General features: G+C 43.7%; 1 protein-coding gene across 1 annotated transcript in view; it reads left to right on the forward strand.

The window, feature by feature from the left end:
* LOC139266749 (solute carrier organic anion transporter family member 3A1-like) overlaps positions 1 to 23,267 on the forward strand; it is a 467,845-nt gene that overhangs the window by 11,932 nt on the left and 432,646 nt on the right. Inside the window, exon 2 of the mRNA XM_070884345.1 lies at positions 19,579 to 20,044. Within this exon, the coding sequence (XP_070740446.1) occupies positions 19,579 to 20,044 (466 nt within the window). The remainder of the gene's footprint in view (positions 1 to 19,578; positions 20,045 to 23,267) is intronic.

A 23,267-nucleotide genomic window follows, 5' to 3' on the forward strand; every position in this document is an offset into this window, starting at 1 on the left:
ACCAATTAGAGGGGAAAATCTGGAAAATTCCTCTCCACCCCCTTAGGTAACCAAACCTAGCCCAGGAGACCACTCTGGCCTTGAGTAATGTTATGCAGCACCGACCCTTTATACGACCTGATCTCTGCTCCTGCCAGAAACTGGACAGGCTTGAAGGAACTTAGTAAATCAGCCGGCAGCCTATTCCAGAGGTCCACTATTATTTGGGAAAAGAACCATCTCCTAACATCTAATCTATTTCTGGCCTTGCGTAACTTGAGATTGTGATCCCTGGTCCTCCCTAACCTATTTATTTTTCCGAATGCCCCCATCATTGGTTCTCCACTTCCCTCAGGAGTTGCGCTCACTGATCTTCCAATGCCCGCGCAGGATCAAAGATGGTCAATTCTTTATAATCTCAAACAAAAGTAGAACATTCTAGAAACACTCATCATTCAGGCAGCATCTGATGAAGGACTATGTGTGAAACATTAACATTTTCCAATCTACACAGATGAGTGTTTGCAGAATTTCCTGTTTTTGTTTGAGATTTCCAGCTTCTGCAGTAGTTTAAAAATATATATATTTCAGTTGAGTAAAAAGAAACCTGAAATAAAACTCAGGCTCATTTAAAGTAAAAATATCAACAGGATTTAGTCAAGCTTCACTCTTAACCACAGCTCTGAGAGAATGTAACTTCTTTATAAACTAATAACATTTAAAAACACATCAGGCAACAAAAAAAACAACATAATCTGTTTGCACCACTTGTAATGAAGGAGTGGATGCATTGCTCAATTTTGAAATGTAAAATTCACATTTGACTCAATGCTGTATTTGTAGCATACACTACATTGGTAGTACCACAACTCAAAGCTCAGTAGGATAAACATTTCCAGGGTACTTATTGAGTGGACTCTGACAAGGGTTTTCCTTTTACTCCTGGTAATCGTGCTGTTAGGAAAATTCAACTGTTGTTGGGGACTTGGTTCGATTGAAGCGCACTCTGCTCCATCATCTGCCAGCTCTGAAACCTGAGCGAGCAAGCAATAAATAAAAAAATGAGACGGTTTGGCTCACTGAGAGGATTCACGATGCCTTTGCTTCCACTGTAAAGGTTAACTTAGAATCATAGAATGATGCAGCACATATGGCCATTTGGCCCATCGTGCCTGTGCCGGCTCTTTGGTAGACCTATCCAATTAGTCACACTCCCCATAGCGCTGTAATTTTTTCCCCTTGAAGTATATATCCAATTCCCTTTGGAAAGTTATTATTGAATCTGCTTCCACTGTCCTTTCAGGCATCCATTCCATATGATAACAGCTTGATATATACATTTTATTTTCCACATGTCACCTATAGTTCTTTTGCCAATTACCGTAAATCTATGTCCTCTTGTTACTGACCTTTCTGCCGCTGGAAATAGTTTCTCCTTATTTACTCTATCAAAATTTTGAACACCTCTATCCAATCTTCCCATAATCTTCTCTACTCTATATTGAACAACCCCAGTTTTCATAGAAGGTGAAATTGGACTCCTTTTCACCTCCCGTTAGCGCCTCCAGGGGCAATAACGGGTTTGGGACCACACGTGGCAAGATCAGCGACTCCCGCTAAATTCGGCGGAAGTTTTGCGGCGGCGGTAAGATGTTACACCCCGATCTCCGGTGCCCAGAGATAGTGACGTCATAGCCATCCACAGCGCCCCGGATGCCAAATTTCCTCTCGTCCCCTGCTTGTGCGCCTGCCGTTAACAACGACAGGTAGAGGAGGCGGCTTTCAGTCGGATGTCGGCCGGCAGAGAGCTATTTAAAGGCTCCAACATCCGGTTTAGTTTTAGTTGGCCAACATTGTTGCCTTGTTACTTTCACATAGGCAAACAGGTCTTTTGACCAATTTGAGCATTTTGGAGTGTTACATGCTTTCTGGCTCCTAAACATTCCTGAGTTTCATTGAGGGGAGATTTGAAAGTACAATATTTGGATCCTGTTATATCTTGCATAAAGAATCTGACCAGATACTGTGAGCTCAAAGTAACGTGTGACCGAAGTCCTTTATTCAGGTCACCAGAGTGTCTCTCCAGCCTGTGAGGCCTCCTTATGTACAGGTGCTCCCAAGGGATTGTGAGATCCCTTGGGACTCCAGGGGATGAGCTCTCTGGTGGTTACACAAGGTATTTACAGGTTTACATATATAACAACACTCCCCCCCCCCAAGTCAATAGTGTAACTATTTATAATGTGAGTTGATCTGGGGCCTTCCTTTCCCTGTTTGATCATCTCGGTGCAAATGCTGGTTTTGGTGAATCGTTTGTTGGGACCTCGCTGGGATGCTGCGCAGCTGGCCTTGCCGGGCTGCTGGGTGTAGTGAGTCCTGCTGGGCTATTGCAGGTAATGGGTTCTGCTTCGTGGTCAACCGCTGGGTTGGTTGCCACTTGTGTGTGTGTGTGAGGGTCGAAAAAGGTAGAGTCTATTGTGGGTTGTTCTGAATAATCCGTGAATCTGAGTTTGGTTTGGTCCAGTCCAAGTGTTTCCTGCAGGTGAGTCCATTTGAAAGTTTTACCTAAAACACCCTACTCCCTTCGTTGGCCATGACAGTGCTGGGAAGCCACTTGGGACCTTGTCCATAGTTTAACACAAATACAAGATCATTAATCTCAATTTCGCGTGACACATTTGTGCGATCATGATATGTATTCTGTTGAAGCCGCCTGCTCTCTACCTGTTCATGTAGATCAGGGTGGACTAACGAGAGCTTTGTCTTAAGTGCCCTTTTCATGAGCAGTTCAACAGGGGGAACCCCAGTGAGTGAGTGGGGTCTTGTGCGGTAACTAAGCAGGACTCGGGATAGGTGAGTCTGCAGTGAGCTCTGCTTGATTGTTTGCACTGCTTGCTCTGCCTGACTGTTGGACGCTGGTTTGAACGGGGCAGAAGTGACATGTTTGATCCCATTACGGGTCATAAATTCTTTGAACTCGGCATTGGTGAATCACGGCCCATTGTCACTCACAAGGACATCGGACAGGCCGTGCGTGGCAAACATGGCCCGCAGGCTTTCAATGGTGTCACCGGACGTGCTTGCCGACATTATCTCACATTCAATCCATTTGGAGTCTGCATCTACAACCACAAGGAACATTTTTCCGAAGAATGGGCCTGCATAATCGACATGGACCCTGGACCACGGTTTGGAGGGCCAGGACCATAGACTTAGTGGCGTCTCCCTGGGTGCATTGCTTAACCGTGAACATGTGTTACATTTGTGCACGCAGGACTCTAAGTCCGCATCGATACCGGGCCACCACATGTCGGATCTGGCTATCGCTTTTATCATTACAATGCCTGGGTGGGTACTATGGAGGTCACTAATGAAAGTGTCCCTGCCCTTTTCTGGCCATGATTTCCCCATAGGAGGCAGTCTGCCTGTATAGACATTTCATCTCTGGACTGCTGGTATGGCTTTATTTCTTCCTGCATCTCTAACAGGACACGAGACCAACTCCCGTGGCCATCATGAGGGTGCAGCCATTGACACCTGGCATAGCTCCACCACCTCAGGATGATGAGGACGAGGAGGAGGAGGATGAGGAGGAGCATGAGAAGGAACAGGAGCAGGGACAGCAGCAATGGAGGAGGCAGCCACTCAATCGACCTTGTGGAAGGGTGCTTCGTGACTGCCTCATCAGACTTTGGTTCAGATGAATTCGAGGCCACTTACCAGTCGCTCAGCGCGTCCCCATCATTGCATCAATTTGCCATTCCATACCACCCCAAAACTGAAATGAGACACACCTCCACATTCCAGTAATAAATTTATCCAAAAACATTAACCACATATATACAACAACAATATTGACTAATCGCCCTTGTGCAAACCCTTACCTCCCCTCTTTACAGGGCCTTTTCCTACTTTACTGCTCCTCCGCAGTGTCTCCCCAGTGGCTGCAGCTGGGCTGGTGGAAGGCTGCTGAGTGTTGATGCCAGAGACTTCAGATGGTCTTGTAGGACGCTCTCGACCAGCTCTGGGTCTGGAAGGCTCAGCTGTAGACTGCACCACCTCAGGTTGGGTGGCTGCAGTCTGGGCTGGCTGGATGACAGGCAGAAACAAGTGCAATGATGGAGTGCCAGTGGTGGGATCAGGAATGCTTTCATCCTGAGAGAGTTCAGCAGGTTTCTGTTCCACTGACCCACTGTCACAGCCCTGAGGCAGGACCTCAGCATCTCTACCTATCTGCTGGAGCACAGATTGGTGGCCTGCTGCGACACCGTGAGATCCCTGGTGGACTGTGGTGGAACCAGCGACAATGTCAGCAGTCAAAGCTTGCATGGCATCCACCCTGAGACTGCATGAGAGCAGTCTGAGCTTTGATGCCAGTAACCATTGTCTGCATTACAGCACTAAGACGCTGTGTGGCTTCCGCCTGTGCTGCAATGGAGGCTGATCATCTGGTTGCTGATTATCTGAAAGCATAAAGGCACCAGGTGAGGGCACGGTGGCACGAATGGAGCAAGGAATGCAGATGTTATCAGGAGCTGGAAAATGATAAAAGTTTGTGGTGTGATGGGGAAGTGGATGAGAAAAGGGGAGGGTTGAAGATACTGTTGTTGCCCCCTTCATGGTTGACGTCGCCGACGGCCACGGCACCCACCACCTGCTGCCCAATGAGTCGCAACACTCGCTTCTTAAGGTCTGAGAGCTGCTGGAGACATGCATCACGCCTGCCGGTTCTCTGCTGCTCTCTCCTATTACGGGCCATCTTGGCTTTCAAAATAAATGAATGTGTGTGAGTCAGAGTCCAGCTATGTGTTTGGGAGATATGCCTGCTGTCGTTGAATAGCTGTGATTGTAGGCAAGGCGTGAGAGGTGGATGTGCAAGTGCAGGAGATGCAACACCTGCCCTTTTACCTCCTTCCTTCCCACTGTCCAGGGCTCCAAACACCTTTCTAGGCGAAACAGCAATTTACTTGTATTTCTTTCAATTTAATATACTGTATTCATTGCTCCCAATGTGGTCTCCTCAACACTGGGGAGACCAAATGTAGATTGAGTGACCGCTTTGCAGAACATTTCCATTCAGTACATAAGCATGACCCTGAGCTTCCAGTTGCCTGCCACTTTAATTATCTGCTCTACTCCCACTCTTACCTCTCTGTCCTCAGCTTCTTACACTGTTCCAATGAAGCTCAATGAAGCTCAAGGAGCAGCAGCACCTCATCTTTCCTTCTCTCAGTTTGAGTAGGTGCAGATGTTTTGTGGGTGAGGGTTGGGGGTGTGGTGCTTTGCACAATGTGCACAGACTGAGGTTCAGATGCTGATATGTAGGACCTGTTGAAGAATGTATTCACGTTGACCACTCGAGTGAGGTCGTTGAATATCTTCCGGCACTGTGTTGGGCTTCGTTGCACCACACTATTTGTCGAGACCTCCGGGGCCACTTCGCTTCACATTGCCCTGAAGACCTGGGGCAATGGCCTCCTTCCAGTGGCTGGGAACAGCACTGCCCTCCTTTGCTCCACTTCAGCCACCAATACCACCAATGCCATGTCTGTGAAGCGACGAGCTCTCTCCCTGGAATTGGGATCAGCCATTGCCATCGGGGGATTCAGTTGCTCGCATGTCACCTTCAGAGTCAGCAATGCTGAAAATGAGCATCTGCACAATGATACAACCTCCCCTTTAAGAGCTGGAATGGGCCAATGTAAAGGATCATTGTTGAATGCATTGCTCCTGAAATTCATTATTGCTTTGCTGGTACCGCCCCTGTAGCGCTCTACTGAGGTCATTAGCACTTGATTTAGCACTCCACTTCCTTCCTGGGGCGCTAACACCCAATTTAGTAGAAATTTGGAATCATTGGCACCTGGTGCTACAATTTCACAATTTCAAACGTTAACGCCCCAAATGCGGTGATAACGAATTTCTCCCCTATAGTCTCTCCACATAACTGAAGTCCTTCATATTTGGTACTAGTCTATTAAATCTCCTCTGCACCCACTCTGAGGCTTTGACACCCTTCCTAAAGTGCCCAGAATTGGCTACAATTCTCCAGCTGGGTTCTAACCAGTATTTTATAAAGGTTTAGCATAATTTCCTTGCATTTGTACTCTATACCTCTATTTCTAAAGCCAAGGATCCCGCATGCTTTTTTAATAGGCTTCTCAACTTATCCTGTCACCTTCAAAGACTTGTGTACGTACACCCTTCGGTCTCTCTGTTCTTGCATTCCCTTTAAAATTGTATTATTTTGTTTATATTGCCTCTCCTCATTCTTCCGATCAAAATTAATAACTTCGCACTTCTCTGCATTAAATTTCATCTGCCATGTGCCTGCCCATTTCATCAGTCTGTTTATGACCTCCTGAAGTCTTTTACTATCCTTCTCACTGTTTATTACATCTCTGAGTTTCAAGTCATCGACACACTTTGAAATGATGCCAAGTCCAGGTCATTAATATATATCAAAAAGAACAGTGGTCCCAACACCGACCCCTGGGGGACAACTCTACACACTACCCTCCAGTCTGATAAACAACCGTTCATTACGACTCACTGCTTTCTGTCCCTTCAATTTTGCTAACAAGTCTATTATGTGGTACTTTATCAAACACTTTTGATAGTTGTGACCTCATGGTGGATGGTTGGAGATAGCATTTTTCAAGAGCCACTTAATTCAGTTAATCCATTATAGAAAATGTACTATGCTTGAATGATCCTGTTTCCGTAGAGTAACTTCTCTGAGAATTCGTTAGTCTCTCCAGGAATGAGAATTGCTCCTGTTGGGCATCTCCATTGGTGAGAGGGAGAGAGAGCTGGAGGCTGCTCACAACTACACTTTTGTCCATTGAACATGGAGGAAGAGAGACAAGGAGATAGGCCGACACAGCGCCTACAACATGCACTTACTCACAGGAGAACCACAGACGTGTGACCCATAGATGCTACATCTTTATTTTCTCCCTGGTTGCTCGCAGCAGTGCCTGGGAAATTAATCTTTCATTCCTGGACACTCCAGGACAATCTGGGAGGGTTGGCAAACCTGCCACACACACACACACACTCACACACTAGGAGCTGAAGGGAGGGAATTTAAATGTAATTTTGCACTCCATGTTAACAGAAAATGACAGGAAAAAAATATTCAGAGGCCCAAAAAAAGTCCAACTGTGATTTCCAATCATTTCATTCCCAAAATGACTTGCTTGTTCACCGCACAGGTAGGTGACAGATTTAGGATTAGATGCAGTAAAAGTGGTGCGTGTGGGGAGAGATGACAAATATGTGGAACCTACAGATTAAGTCTCCCACCGAAAGCAGAGAGGATGATTGCAACTAGGCTATTTTTTTTTTGTCAGTTTGTGGATTTTAAACTTTGTCATCTCTTGCAGCTCCTGAATTTGACTATGCAGAAAAATCATTGCATAAAAGATTTAGGATTTTTTTAAGGACTTCTATAAATTTATAGCTGTACCTGTGTATTTGAAAAATACTGAATACTGCCCTAACACTCAAAAAAAGGAGAGAGACATAAACCTGATAATCTTGGACCAGTTAGTCAAACATCCCTACTCGTGAAAATGCCTGAGAGCATGTTCTGGAGTGCTATTAATATTCATCTAAAGAGCACAGAGGCCAAATGAGTGTTCAGCTAACAGTAGGTCACGCCCTACATAACTACTGGAATTCTTTGAGAAGGCAACTGAACTGGTGGATGATTGTTATCCAGGTGTATTTTTTAAAAACACATTTGGTAAAGTTCCACGTGTAAGACTGTTAAAGAAGTCAAAATTTGTGAAATTAGATAACTAGATTGAAATCTAGCTTGGAAATAAGTAGAAGCTGGTGATGAATGGAAACAGTTCTGTCTGGGAACAGTGACTCGCACTCTGGGTCCCTGCTATTCACATGTTCTGATTATACTATTCAATGAAGTTTGTTTTGCATAGACAAATGAAAATGGTGAAGGGACAAGAACCACATCCCTGAAATTAGACTGTGGAACACAAGTGTTAAGATTTGAGTCAGGCTAACATCTCCACTAAAAGTAGCGGAGAGAAACTTCAGTCAAATGTATATTCTCTGGAATTTAGAAGAATGAGAGGGGATCTCATAGAAACATATTAAATTCTGACGGGACTGGACAGGTTAGGTGCAGGAAGAATGTTCCCGATGTTGGGGAAGTCCAGAACCAGGGGTCACAGTCTAAGGATAAGGGGTAAGCCATTTAGGACTGAGATGAGGAGAAACTTCTTCACTCAGAGAATTGTGAACCTGTGGAATTCTCTATCACAAAAAGTTATCGAGGCCAGTTCGTTAGATATATTCAAAAAGGAGTTAGATGTGGCCCTTACAGCTAAAGGGATCAAGGGGTATGGAGAGAAAGCAGGAATGGGGTACTGAAGTTGCATGATCAGCCATTATCATATTGAATGGTGGTGCAGGCTTGAAGGGCTGAATGGCCTACTCCTGCACCTATTTTCTATGTTTCTATGTTTCTATGTAAGAAGTTCTTGTAGCTTAATTGCTCAGTTCATTTGTTGTGAATTTGCAGAATCCCAGGTGCAGATACGTCTGAGCCTCTACCTCCTTCCCCCCAGTATAATATGTATTATTTTAAATAACATCAGTAAAGTCCAAATCAAAGCGCACACCTGGAAGTGTATTCTTTGATCTGTGCTTTTTAATAATACTGTTCACTTCACTGGTATTGCTTCAATTGTCTGAGTATACAGTATGTGTATTCTAAGAATTGTAGTTTAATGCAGAGGTTCACAGTGTCCTAGGCACAACCATCTTCAACTGCTTCATCAATGACCTTCCCTCCATCATAAGGTCAGAAGTGGATATGTTCGCTGATGATTGCAGTGTTCAGTTCCATTTGCAACTCCTCAGATAATGGAGCAGTTCATATCCGCAGACAGCAAGGCTTGGGCTGATAAGTGGCAAGTAACATTCACGCTACACAAATGCCGAGCAATGACTCCAACAAGCACCAGTCTAATCACCGTCCCTTGATGTTCAAAGGTATTACCAATTCCCCACCATCAATAGCCTGGGAGTCACCATTGATCAGAAACTTAACTGGACCAGCTATATAAATACTGTGGCTACAAGAGCGGGTTGGAGGCTAGGTATTCTGTGGTGAGTATCTCCTGACTCCCCAAAGCCTTTCCACCATCTATGGGTGTGTGATGGAATACTCTCCACTTGCCTGGATGAGTGCAACACCAACAACACTCAAGAGGCTCGACACCATCCAGGACAAAGAAACCCGCTTTATTGGCACCCCATCCACCACCTTCAACATTCACTCCCTTCACCACTGACGCACCGTGGCTGCAGTGTGTACCATCTACAAGATGCACTGCAGTAACTCGCCAAGGCTTCTTCGGCAACATCTTCCAAATCTGCAGCCACTACCACCTAGAAGGACAAAGGCAGCAGACGCATGGGAAAACCATCACCTGCAAGTTCCCCTCCAAGTTACACACCATCCTGATTTGTAAATATATCACTGTTCCTTCATCGTTGCTGGGTCAAAATCCTAGAACTCCCTCCCTAAAAGGTTCACTAGATTGATTCCTGGGATGAGAGGGGTAAATGCAGTGATGGGAGATTGAGTCTATACTCTCTGGAGTTTAGAAGAATGAGAGATGATCTAATTGAAATGTATAACCTTCTTGAAGGGTAGATGCTGAGAGGCTGTTTCCCCTGGCTGGAGAGTCTAGAACTAGCGGGCATAGTCTCAGAATAAGGGGTTGGCCTTTTAGGACTGAGATAAGGAGAAATTTCTTCACTCAGAGGATTGTGAATTTTTGGAATTCTCTACCCCAGAGGGCTGTGAATGCTCAGTTGTTGAGTATATTCAAGATAGAGATTGATAGATGTTTGGCAATAAGTGAATCAAGGGATATGGGAATAGGGCAGGAAAGTGGAGTAGATGTAAAAGTTTAGCCCTGAACTTATTGAATGGCGGAGCAGGCTCGAGGGACCATATAGAAACATAGAAACATAGAAAATAGGTGCAGGAGTAGGCCGTTCAGCCCTTCGAGCCTGCACCACCATTCAATATGATCATGGCTGCTCATGCAACTTCAGTACCCCATTCCTGATTTCTCTCCATACCCCTTGATCCCTTTAGCCATAAGGGCCACCTAACTCCCTTTTGAATATATCTAACGAACTGGCCTCAACAACTTTCTGTGCTAGAGAATTCCACAGGTTCACAACTCACTGAATGAAGAAGTTTCTCCTCATCTCGGTCCTAAATGGCTTACCCCTTATCCTTAGACTGTGACCCCTGGTTCTGGACATCCCCAACATCGGGAACATTCTTTCTGCATCTAACCTGTCCAATCCCGTCAGAATTTTATATGTTTCTTTGAGATCCCCTCTCATTCTTCTAAATTCCAGTGAATACAGGCCCAGTCGAGCTAGTCTTTCTTCATATGTCAGTCCTGCCATCCCGGGAATCAGTCTGGTGAACCTTCGCTGCACTCCCTCAATAGCAAGAATGTCCTTCCTCAGATTAGGAGACCAAAACTGTACACAATATGCCAGGTGTGGCCTCACCAAGGCCCTGTACAACTGCAGTAAGACCTCCCTGGGAAATTCCCTGAAGTCTTCCGCTGGTGGTTTTGAAATATCGTTGAGGAGCAGACCGCCACCTGTGAGACTGGAAAAAGCGTTTTCGCCCGATTTTGGCCACAGTGGTCACCCATAGATAGGGTCAAAAAAATCGCCAAGGAAAAACCTGTCGGTGCAGCCCTTGGAAATGGTGGTAGGTATGAAAACCTGCAAAAAAGGTAAGTTAAAGTTTATTTTTAAATTCTTTTGCAGCGATTCGCTAGAAAAGGGTCTTGTGAATGTTTTGCGATTTTTTTTCTTTTTTGGGAAAATATTTTGTGTTTTTCCCCCTCCCCAGACCTAACTTGCAGCAGTATCGGCCTCGGAGAAAAGTTGCAGAAAATTCGCGGTTTACACCGCAAATCTTCGTACAATGCCGATTTTTCCCGCCAGGAAGATTTTTTCCATTTTCCCCCGAATTTACCACCTCTAAATCATAGCGGAGTCATTGCGGTTTTTTTGACGGCAAATAACCGCTCTGACCCCAAAAGGAATTTCCAGCCATATGTCTTTACTTATATTGATTTCTTTAAGTTCTTCTTTCTCGATAGACCCTTGGTTCCCCATTATTTCCGGAATGTTTTTTGTGTCTTCTACCGTGAAGACAGATACAAAGTATTTAGAAACATAGAAAATAGGTGCAGGAGTCGGCCATTCGGCCTTTTGAGCCTGCACCACCATTCAATATGATTATGGCTGATCATGCAACTACGGTACCCCATTCCTGCTTTCTCTCCATACCCCTTGATCCCTTTAGCCGTAAGGGCTACATCTAACTCCCTTTTGAATATATCTAATGAACTGGCCTCAACAACTTGCTGTGGTAGAGAATTCCACAGGTTCATAACTCTGAGTGAAGAAGTTTCTCCTCATCTCGGCCCTAAATAGCTTACTCCTTATCCTTAGACTGTGACCCCTGGTTCTGGTCTTCCCCAACATCCGGGAACATTTTTCCTACATCTAACCTGTCCAATCCCGTCAGAATTTTATATGTTTTTATGATATCCCCTCGCATTCTTCTAAATTCCAGTGAATATAAGCCTAGTCGATCCAGTCTTTTTTCATATATCAGTCCTGCCATCCCAGGAATCAGTCTGGTGAATCTTCGCTGCACTCCCTCAATAGCAGGAATGTCCTTCCTCAGATTAAGAGACCAAAACTGTACACAATATTCAAGGTGTGACCTCATCAAGGCCCTGTACAACTGCAGTAAGACCTCCCTGCTCCTACACTCAAATCCTCTCGCTATGAAGGCCAACATGCCATTTGCCTTCTTCACCGCCTGCTGTAACTGCATGCCAACTTTCAATGACTGATGTACTATGACACCCAGGTCTCGTTGCACCTCCCCTTGTCACCATTCAGATAATATTCTGCCTTCCTGTTTTTGCCACCAAAGTAGATAACCTCACATTTATCCACATTATACTGCATCTGCCATTCATTTGCCCACTCACCTAACCTGTCCAAGTCACCCTGCAGCCTCTTAGCATCCTCTTCACAGCTCACACTGCCACCCAGCTTAGTGTCATCAGCAAACTTGGAGATATTACACTCAATTCCTTCATCCAAATCATTAATGTATATTGTAAATAGCTGGGGGGCCAGCACTGAACCTTGCGGTACCCCACTAGTCACCGCCTGCCATTCTGAAAAGGACCCGTTTATTCCTATTCTTTGCTTCCTATCTGCCAAGCAGTTCTCTATCCATGTCAATACATTACCCCCAATACCATGTGCTTTAATTTTGCACACTAATCTCTTGAGTGGGACCTTGTCAAAAGCCTGTTGAAAGTCCAAATACACCACATCCACTGGTTCTCCCTTGTCCACTCTACTAGTTATATCCTCAAAAAATTCTATAAGATTTGTCAAGCATGATTTCCCTTTCATAAATCCATGCTGACTTGGACTGATCCTGTCACTGCTTTCCAAATGCACTGCTATTACATTTTTAATAATTGATTCCAACATTTTCCCCACTACCGATGTCAGGCTAACAGGTGTATAATTCTCTGTTTTCTCTCTCCCTCCTTTTTTAAAAAGTAGGGTTATATTAGCTACCCTCCAATCCATAGGAACTGATCCAGAGTCTACAGAATGTTGGAAAGTGACCACCAATGCATCCACTATTTCTAGTCCACTTCCTTAAGTACTCTGGGATACAGACTATCAGGCCCTGGGGATTTATCGGCCTTCAATCCCATCAATTTCTCTAACACAATTTCCTGACTAATAAGGATTTCCTTCAGTTCCTCCTCCTCGCTAGACCCTCGATCCCCTAGTATTTCCGGAAGGTTATTTGTGTCTTCCTTAATGAAGTACAGAACCAAAGTATTTGTTCAATTGGCCTGCCATTTCTTTGTTTCCCACTATAAATTCACTTGATTCTGACTGCAAGGGACCTACATTTGTCTTCACTAATCGTTTTCTCTTTACATATCTGTAGAAGCTTTTGCAGTCAGTTTTTATGTTCCCTGCAAGCTTACTCTCATACTCTATTTCCCCCCCCCCACTCAAATTAAAACCTTTGTCCTCCTCTGCTGAATTCTAAATTTTTCCCAGTCCTCAGGTTTGCTGCTTTTGCTGGCCAATTTATATGCCTCTTCCTTGGATTTAACACTATCCCTAATTTCACTTGTTAGCCACGGTTGAGCCACCTTCCCTGTTTTATTTTTACGCCAGACAGGGATGTACAATTGTTGAAGTTCATCCATGTGATCTTTAAATATCTGCCATTGCCTATCCACCGTCAACCCTTTAAGTATCATTCGCCAGTCTATTCTAGCCAATTCATGTCTCATACCATCGAAGTTACCTTTCCTTAAGTTCAGGATTCTAGTCTCTGAATTATCTGTGTTACTCTCCATCTTAATGGCCTACTCCTGCTCCTAATCTTATGTTCTTAGTCTATTTGCTGAATGGGCAAGTCAGTAGGCACAGGCTAACTGAACATCTATTGTAACATTTTTATATGATAATTTAAATAGATAAAACAAATTCAGAACTGAGAATGCAATTAGTTTTGGCAGTGACAAGAAGAGGCAAAGGGAACAATCGCAATTATCAACAAACATTTTGAGCAAGTTTAACAAAGATTTTACAACATTATTATGGACCATCATATCATTTGTTGTGATCTAATTGCACTTTTGAGATTATATTGACTCTTTTAACACTCGTGGAGGATATCAGTAGAAATGAAGTTTATATTTCCAGTGATAACATCATAGTAACAAAGCGACATTATAAAGCAGCTTCAGCACATTTTCTCAGATTTAAAAAAACCTTAAAATGATTTGTTAAATTAAGTTTAAAACTAGTAGAATATGATGAGATATTAAGAGTGATCCTGCACTCCCAGCAGGGAAGCTGTAATTGCAGAAAGTGCAGGTCAGAAATGGAGCTCAACATTGTGGGCTGATTCTCTGAGACACACTTCCTGCAAGTGTGGCTCCCTACTCAAGGGTGGGATTGCAGAATCATCCCTAATAAGAAAAGCTACGAATGCTGGAAATTTGAATATATAACAGAAAATGTTGGCAATACACCACAGGCCAGTCATCAGCGGAAAGAAAAAAATATGGTAACAATTGGGTTAGGTCCCTCCATCGGAACACCCAATATCCCACCCGTAACGCTAACCTTTTTTCCCATGTGTATTTCCAGCATTTTCTGTAAATGTTGTGCTATGACTGGAACCATGCGGGTCCTCTATTTGTTTTGTTATTTTGTTATCACCAAAAAAAGTCAGAACAAATCTAGAGGTGGTGCTGTTGTGACATAATTTGCTTATCAACACCAAATGATACAAATAGGAGAAACAAAACAGAAAGGGAGCATTTGACAGGGTGCAATATTGCTCTTGGATTTGAGTTATGCCACGATCATAAGCCGTATTTTTGAAATAAGCAGAGCCTCAATTGTGTCAGAATTGTAATGTTATGGCATGAAAGATGACTGAAATTACTGAAGTTTTGTAGTGTGAGAGGGTAAGAGAGAATTGGGATGGAAATAACCAATAACAGAGGCAGATAATGCTTCTCCAGCTCCTGAGTCAACACCACTGTATGTGAGAAAATAAAATGATATTGTTATTCTCAAGTGTTCCTAGATTCTTTTATTTCTGTACAGGATATAATGTCACCCTAAAATATCAATTTAATGATATTTGTCTTTGTTTCGAGTGATACAAATTAACCAACCCATTTCCTTCTGACAGTTCAGAATGTTGCCCTCAAAGGAATGGCTTTGATCAGTGCCATGTGACTGTTTTATGTTGAACCATCTGGAGAAATAAGTAGGGAAGTGCAGCTTCAGAACAATTCAATTAAATTATCATAAATATTTTTGAACCATTTCTTGATGCTGAATTGTAGTTAAATTTGAATGATCTCACAATCTAACTTTTCTTAATTAAAAAATTATAGTAATTCAGAAGTTTCCTAATTATGAAAGGAAATAATCTGTGCCTCTTACATTTGACCATTTTATGTAGGTTCCCTTTTTCTCGTGTATCTAGGGTGCTGATATCCCCTTCTCACTCCAATAACTGAAGCTCGTTTTTTGTCTCTCAGTCATTTGAGCCCTAAAACATCTGCAGCCTGTATATCCTCTCATCATCATCATAGGCAGTCCCTCGGGATCGAGGAAGACTTGCTTCAACTCTAAAAATGAGTTCTTAGGTGACTGAACACGCCAATACGAGAACCACAGTCCCTGTCACAGGTGGGACAGACAGTTGTTGAGGGAAAGGGTGGGTGGGACTGGTTTGCCGCACGCTCTTTCTACTGCCTGCGCTTGATTTTTGCATGCTCTCGGTGATGAGGCTCGAGGTGCTCAGCGCCCTCCCGGATGCACTTCCTCCACTTAGGGCGGTCTTTGGCCAGGGACTCCCAGGTGTCAGTGGGGATGTTGCACTTTATCAACAATGCCTTGAGGGTGTCCTTGAAACGTTTCCTCTGCCCACCTTTGGCTCGTTTGCCTTGAAGGATTTCCGAGTAGACCGCTTGCTTTGGGAGTCTCACGTCAGGCATGCGAACAATGTGGCACGCCCAATGGAGCTGATCGAGTGTGATCAGTGCTGGGGTCGAGGACGCTAATGTTGGTGCGTCTGTCCTCCCAGGAGATTTGCAGGATCTTGTGGAGACATCATTGATGGTATTTCTTCAGCGATTTGAGGTACCTATTGTATATGGTCCATGTCTCTGAGCCATACAGAAAGGTGGGTATTACTACAGCCCTGTAAACCATGAGCTTGGTGGCAGATTTGAGGGCCTGATCTTCAAACACTCTTTTCCTCAGGTGGCCGAAGGCTGCACTGGTGCACTGGAGGCAGTGTTGAATCTTGTTGTCAATGTCTGCCCTTATTGACAAGAGACTCCTGAGCTATGGGAAATGGTCCACGTTATCCAGGGCTGCGTTGGTAAGGATCATGGCTTGCATGTCATTGTGGAGCAGGCAGAGGATGGTGACAAACTTTTGGGGACAGCCGAAACGGGGGAGGACATTCCATAGACCCTCGCGGTTGACAGTGTCAAAGGCCTTTGTAATGTCAAAGAAGGCCATGTACAAGGGTTAGTGCTGTTCCCTGCATTTTCCTTGCAGCTGTTGCCCTATAAAAATCATGTATCATGTCCGTTGTACCCCGTAGGGGACAAAATCCGCACTGTGACTCCGGGAGGAGCTCCTCAGCCTCAGGGAGAAGACGGTTGAGGAGGACTCTAGCGACGACTTTCCCAGTGGCTGATAACGGGGAGATTCCTCTGTAGTTGCCGCAGTCGGACTTGTCCCCTTTTTTAAAGATGGTCACGATCACTACACCTCTGAAATCTTCTGGCATGCTCTCCTCCCTCCAGATGAGAGAGATGAGATTGTGCATTCGCACCAACAGTGCCTCTCCGCCATACTTCAGTGCCTCAGCCTCTACCGCACTCATAGAATAGCTGGCTTATTGATAGCCAGGAACACCTCAATTATATTCTGCCAACTCTGAGAAAGTTAGTGTGAAGTGGCGGCTTCCATCCTATTTTTTAGGAGTTGTACAGTTCAGGGAACAGTAGGTATAATGGACTTCCATTAGTAAAGTTCTATTTCAAAAATGTCAAGCGCTTTGACGTATAGCGCCCATGATACTGAATCCATTTAATGGAGAGTAATATAAGTTATAGTCTCACCCTGCTTTACACAATACCACTCCTATATTGTTGATTAAGTATTTTATATTTTATTAAAGAAAATCTTTCCTGTCAAATAGTAGTATCCTTTTTGGAGTATAATAATTCAGCAAGATTGCAAGTGGATGCACAAGCAGACTGGGAAACAGACATACATGTCTGCTAAAAAGTGCCCATGTGTGAAAAACAAGAATTTCTTGAACATTTTGTCACAGCATGTGATCAACACTGGCAGTGCAACATTTATTAGAGCCCCCCCAGTTGGGCTGAGGATATTAAGAGTTAAGACGTCCCTGCTGCAGCGAGGTGCAAGTGGCTGAAAAAAAAGATGGCCACGGCCATATCACGAGGTGCAACGCTGAGGGACCAACACGTGGTGTCTAACAAAGGATTTGATTGGGGTAAAGCCAGCGGGGTTCTCTTAAAGGAGACCTGCAACCAACTGAACTTAAAGGGACATTGTATGCATGGCAATCAATATAACGAACCGATTAAGATTGTGAGCAAAATGTTGTTGCGAGATGTCGGTACTATTCCTAATGTAAAGAACAAAATGTTGTTGCGAGATGTCGGGAATAGAGTGTCCTCAAAAGTAGCAAGCGAGCCAATTCGGGAGGGTAAAGGCGCTGATTCTGATGTCCTGCCCCAGGTTTCCCCACAAGTTATAGGCCAGCGACCTCAAGAGGGTGAAGTCACTGATCCTGATATCCTGCCCCAGATCTATCCCACGCTGCAGGCACCCGATGGCACTATTCGCCACGGACTTAGAAACGAAAATGGCGCCAATACGCGCAGTCGGCCGCCGTTGCCCACCACCCGGGTGGAGACAGCGCAGCCCCCAGACCCAGTCGCTACCTCGGCCATGTCCGGGAGTGAAAGGTCAGAACCAACGAGTTCCCCAAATGGGACCTGGAACAGCCAGTCTCCCAACACCGTTAGAGAGCAGGCAGAAGATGCTGCAGCCCTCAAAGGAGGACAGGGAGGCCATACACACATCTGTGGCTCTGCCCACCACGAGGCAACAGCAAAGGCCCTGAGTCCTGGCTAGGTGAGCGAACCAAGCCCACCCTGCTAGCAAGGGGAGCAGCGCCGCGATCAGACAACTAGAACCCCGTCCGGTTGCTCTGGAACCTGCGTCTTCGCATACCTGTACTGCTACCTCAGTACTTAACATGACTGAACCATGAATGCAATCTACCCAATCCTGGCACACGACCGCAAAACGTAATGAATGTAAGTCACTGAACCAAGGTGTCACAATACAAACTGTAACTTCCTTTCTTTGTACTTGCACTGTGACTGATCCTGTATGTTAATGTAATGGGCCTGCTGCATGATCTTGCTGTGGGGGGGGAAATGGATGTATGTAGCCTTGGACACACACATGGATCACACCCAGAACCCACTGGAATTGCATCATTGAACCATCCAAACTGGTAACCACTACCCAATGTTGTGGCAAAAGGACAAGCCAAAGCACAGCCAAGGTTCAAGGGCTATTGGCACTTAAGTCTGGGGAGAGCTAAGCCAGAGCACATAGTGCAAAGGTAATCGGCACAAAGGACTTGGGGGAGAGTGATGTTATATATGCAGACTATAGATATACTCTCTGTGTAGTCACTGTATAGTTGCATAAGATGGAGACTTGTTATCTGATGTACTGTCAATAAGGTTTACACTGTGTATATACTATGCTGGCACCACTAGAGGGTGCAACTGGTGGAGACCGGGGTTTCCTGCCCCTGTGGCAGAGGCTGTCCACCAGAGGGCCTTGCAGTGGAAGACCTGAGGGTCACCTGCATAGGTGTGCAGGGCCCAGTATAAAAGGCTGCCCACCATGCTTGTGCCTCACTCTGGAGTTACGAATAAAGGACCAAGGTCACTACAGTTTGAGTACAACACATTGCCTCGTGGAGTCATTCATAAGGGCATTACAGACATAACAGAAAAGATGGCAGGTGAAGTAGAGATGACAGAAGCGCTCTGTCAATGGTGGGCGAGGTAATGAAGTCACACTGGATGGAGACTTGTGTAAAAACTTGCAGAATTCTGAATTTGTAGTGGAAATGTAGTTTAGAGAAGCTAGTAGCTAAGGGAACATTTCTCAATCAATTCGTTTGAAGCTGTCAACTCATCAGCTGAAACAACGGTTTCACAAACGAGATCTAGGTAACCCGCTGTCAAAAAAATCACTTTCCACCCAACCCACCACTGATCGCACCAGCTGATCTCCTGCAAAATTCCCTCCATATGGTCTATAAATTACTGGAACAGTACTGCTAAGCTACCATGCCCAAATATTATTTAGTTGTACCACAGGCAACTATCTGAGCACTCAAAATATCATCAATATCATGGTGAGAAATAACAGTTAGGAAAGACTAAACTGCACATCCATTTTCAGCAAAGAGGTTTACATATATAAAATAAAAACAGATAATACTGGAAATACACAGCAGGTCAGGCAGCATCTGTGGAGAGAGAAACAGAGTTAATGTTTCAGGGCAATAATTGTTCATCAGAACAAAAGGTCTTCAACCTGACACGTTAACTCTGTTTCTCTCTCCACAGATGCTGCCTGATCTGCTGAATATTTCCAGCATATTTTGTTTTTATTTCAGATTTCCAGCATCTGCAGTATTCTGCTTTAGGATTAGTTGATATATATGTTGCAACATAATTAGGTTTACAAGCATTCAAGCCTCAACATAAATAAGCATTAAACCAAATGGTTGTCTTTTAATGCTAATTCTGTTAGGTATTAATATTGACAGTGCTTTCTTCATCTGTTTCACAGGTCAGTATTCTAACAACCCTGGAGAGGCGATTTGACCTACATAGCACCGAACTTGGAGTAATCGCAAGCAGCTTTGAGATCGGAAACCTCATGATAATTTTGTTGGTGAGCTACTTTGGTGGCAAGGGACATAGACCACGACTGATAGGGTGCGGTGGGATCATAATGGCCATTGGGTCTTTATTTTGTGCACTGCCAGAGTTTCTAAGTCATCAGTATCAATACAAGCAGGTGGATATATCAGTGGTGAAAGACACCTGCATGGCAAATCTCTCCATGGAGGAAGAGCAAATGGCAATGGAGAAGAATCTCAAGACATGTGCAGAAACAGAAAAAACAAACATGATGTATGTATTGGTCATTGTGGCTCAGGTTATCATTGGGGCTGGTGCAACTCCCATTCAACCACTGGGTGTCTCCTACATTGATGACCACGTACGAAAGAGGGATTCGTCACTTTATATCGGTAAGTACTTGCTTTGTCAGTCTCAAACCCACTGAAGAGTAGGATTGTATTATTAACAATTCCTATATGTATTTCTAGCACTTATTGGATATATCGAGACAATGGCTCACTCTACATTAGATTATATATCAGTGGTTTGTCTTGTGCAGGGATTGTGGTCAGAAACTTGGTATAACTGATATATCCATGCATGGATAAATCCAGAGTGAGTCTATTCAATGGCAAGATCCTTGTTTCACTTTCAAAACTCACTGTTATCCTGACTGTGACTTAGCAAAAACCTGACTTTATGATCCCATAGAAATTCAATAAAACTACTACTGTGCTGGCCGCAAGCTAACGGAGGAAACATAAATTCAGTGCTATCTTATGGAAGAGTTTGACTTTCTACCCTGCAAAATAAGTGTTGTTTATTTTTCATTTTTTGGATGAGAGAGACAAATAGTTAAAGTGGCCATATGATTCTCATGCCCCATCAAGAACTTGGTATGTCATTAAATTCACAGGATTACTTTCTCAAATGAATGCCAGTTCCATAAAGTACAGCAGTTGGAAGGCCTCATGAAGGAATTTCGGCTGACATGTGCAGAGAAATGTGGTTTGGATTGGAGGGAGTGGTAGCAAGGAAATGGAAGGCACAGGTAGCTGATCAGATGGCCTTGATTTTGGAAACATGGATGTCTATGATATTCTCACTTCTAGATTTAGAGGTGAGGATGGAGGGTGCAAGGGAAGATGATTAGAGGTTCGGAGATTAATGTAAAGATTTATAGAGAAATACTCTTTGAATAAAGGAACTTGGGGCTAATTGTAGACATTTAGAAAAATAACAGTCCTTCCATGATTATCTCGTGGTATCAAAATGCCACACTAAGAAATAGAAGTTTAACAACATGTTTTCTTTCTACTTTTGAATATAATGCTTTCCAGTGACAGACAAGTTTTCACTGAGAAAAATAAAGATCGCTTTTAAAAATAATTTTTGTAAATCATTCAAAAGGGGCTAGTACTGAAATTGTTCTCAATTGAAGACAGAAAGAGTGCAAGAGGACATTTTCCTGCTGTCGAGTGCTTCCAGTGTTTCAGTGGGAGGATGTTTATGGAGCATGTTATGAGAAGAAATGCATGGAGTTGCTGTGTTTTTATAACTTAGGTCAGCGGTTTTTCAAATTTCCTCAGGCTGCAGTCCACCAAAAATTATCATAACCTTTCGTAAAGTTTATATGGCTCATTAGTGACAGGCATGAAAAAATCTGCCACCATTAAATGGAAAGTATTGGCTGTTTTATCACTGAAATTGTTTGCACAAGTTAAAAACTATTACTTTCAGATTGTTAAAAATAAAATGAAATGTCGGCCTTGGGCAAATGGCATCAAACATTAGACAATAAAATCATCATAAACACAGACCTGTGTCCTGTTAATGGATCTTCAACCAACAGAGGCTCCTCATTTTTGAAATGTTGTTCTTGGGCTGTAGTCAATGCTGGGACATTTGTTGCTCAGCTCTGGTTGTCCTAAGAAGGTGCTGATAGATCCTCTCCTTGAACCGCTGCGGAGCTTGTATTGATGGTGCTCCCACAATGGTGTTAGGTAGGTAATTCTAGGATTTTGACCCAGCAATGGTAAAGGAGGGACAATAAATCTCCAAGTCAGGATGGTGTATGATGTGAAGAGGACTTGAGTTGATGGCAATGTTCCCTTTAATTTTTTTTTGGGGTGCCGGTCCATTCGAATTCCTGCGCATACGCAGTTTTTCCTATTGTAAAGCCAGAAAGCAGCCTATGCAGGAGCTCTAGGCAGCTGCATGGCCATGCAGTTAAAGGGAACATTGGTTAATGGTGTTCCCATAATATTGCTGCTCTTATCCTTTTTGATGGTAGAGAATGTGGAGCTTGGAAGTATTGTTAAAGAAAGCTTGATAAGTTGCTGCAGTGCGTCCTATTGATTGTACATACTGCAGCCACAGTGCACCTGTGGTGGAGGGGTTTGATATTGAGTCCAGTGGCAGGGCAGCCAGCGGGCAGACTGTTCTTAATGATGTCAAGCTTCTTGAGTATTGTTGCAGCTGCACCCATTCAAGTGACTGGTGAGTATTCCATCACACTCCTTTTGACTTACATCTTCTTCATTATTATCATTAGCTCCTTGTACCCTTCCTCAATTTTAATTGATCTCCAAGTACGATTAAAAGAAAGAGTTTAACTTTTTACCAACAGTAACAGATTACACTCAAACAACAGGGCAAAAAAGTGTTGGATGCAGTCGAGGTGTTATGGTGCCTTTATTCAAGCACAGCGATGATATTCTGCTGTATCAGTGAACTGGGAAAGGTTCTGCCTGCGGTGTCTTCTAACACACATGCAGTGCTATCCAGATTTGATCAGTAGAGGGCAAGGCATTCAATTTTCAGACAGCTATATTGTAATTCTGAATCAAATGCTTCTCCAAAAGTTGCTAATACTCTTACAGAAGACACAACACCTGGAAACTCTTAAAAGTGATTTTATACCCAACTTTATCAAAGAAATAGTTTGGGAAAATGAACGCCAGAAAATTAACTTACCCTGTGCCTGTTTGAATTAATTGCTCCAAGCCAAATTATCGATTATGTCACTTTAACGGACATTTGTTGTATTTGAAATTGGATGCATAGTTGTGTAGTGTGCAATGAGCCCTTTTGACTATTTGTGTTAATTATGTGAATGATTTTGATTTCCAATGTTAAATTTCAGGAGAAAATTAATATCCTACCATAGTAGTTTTAAAATTTGAATTCAGTTTTAAAAAAATTCGAAATAAAAAGAAAGCTTGTATCAGAATAATAACCATGACGCTATTGGATTATCATAAACGCCACTGTTTCACTGATGTTCTTTAGTGAAGGGAACCTGCTGTCCTTACCCGGTCTGGCCTATATCTCACACCAATGTCATCATCTTCATCATCATCATAGGCAGTCCCTCGGAGTCGAGGATGACTTGCTTCCACATTAAAAATGAGTTCTCAGATGTCTGTTAAGTCCAATGCAGGAGCTACAGTCTCTGTCGCAGGTTGGACAGATGGTGGTTGAAAGTACGTTGGTTGAAGTGCTGTTTTTTGAAGTGCTCGGGTTGTCATGTGCTCCTTCCGCCGTATGCGCTTGCTCTTCGATTGCTCCCAGCGAAGACATGTGAAGTGTTCGACGCCCTCGCAGATTATTCTCTTCCATTTTGAGCAATCT

This window comes from Pristiophorus japonicus, chromosome 1, assembly GCF_044704955.1.
Source record: "Pristiophorus japonicus isolate sPriJap1 chromosome 1, sPriJap1.hap1, whole genome shotgun sequence".
Lineage (NCBI taxonomy): Eukaryota > Metazoa > Chordata > Chondrichthyes > Pristiophoridae > Pristiophorus > Pristiophorus japonicus.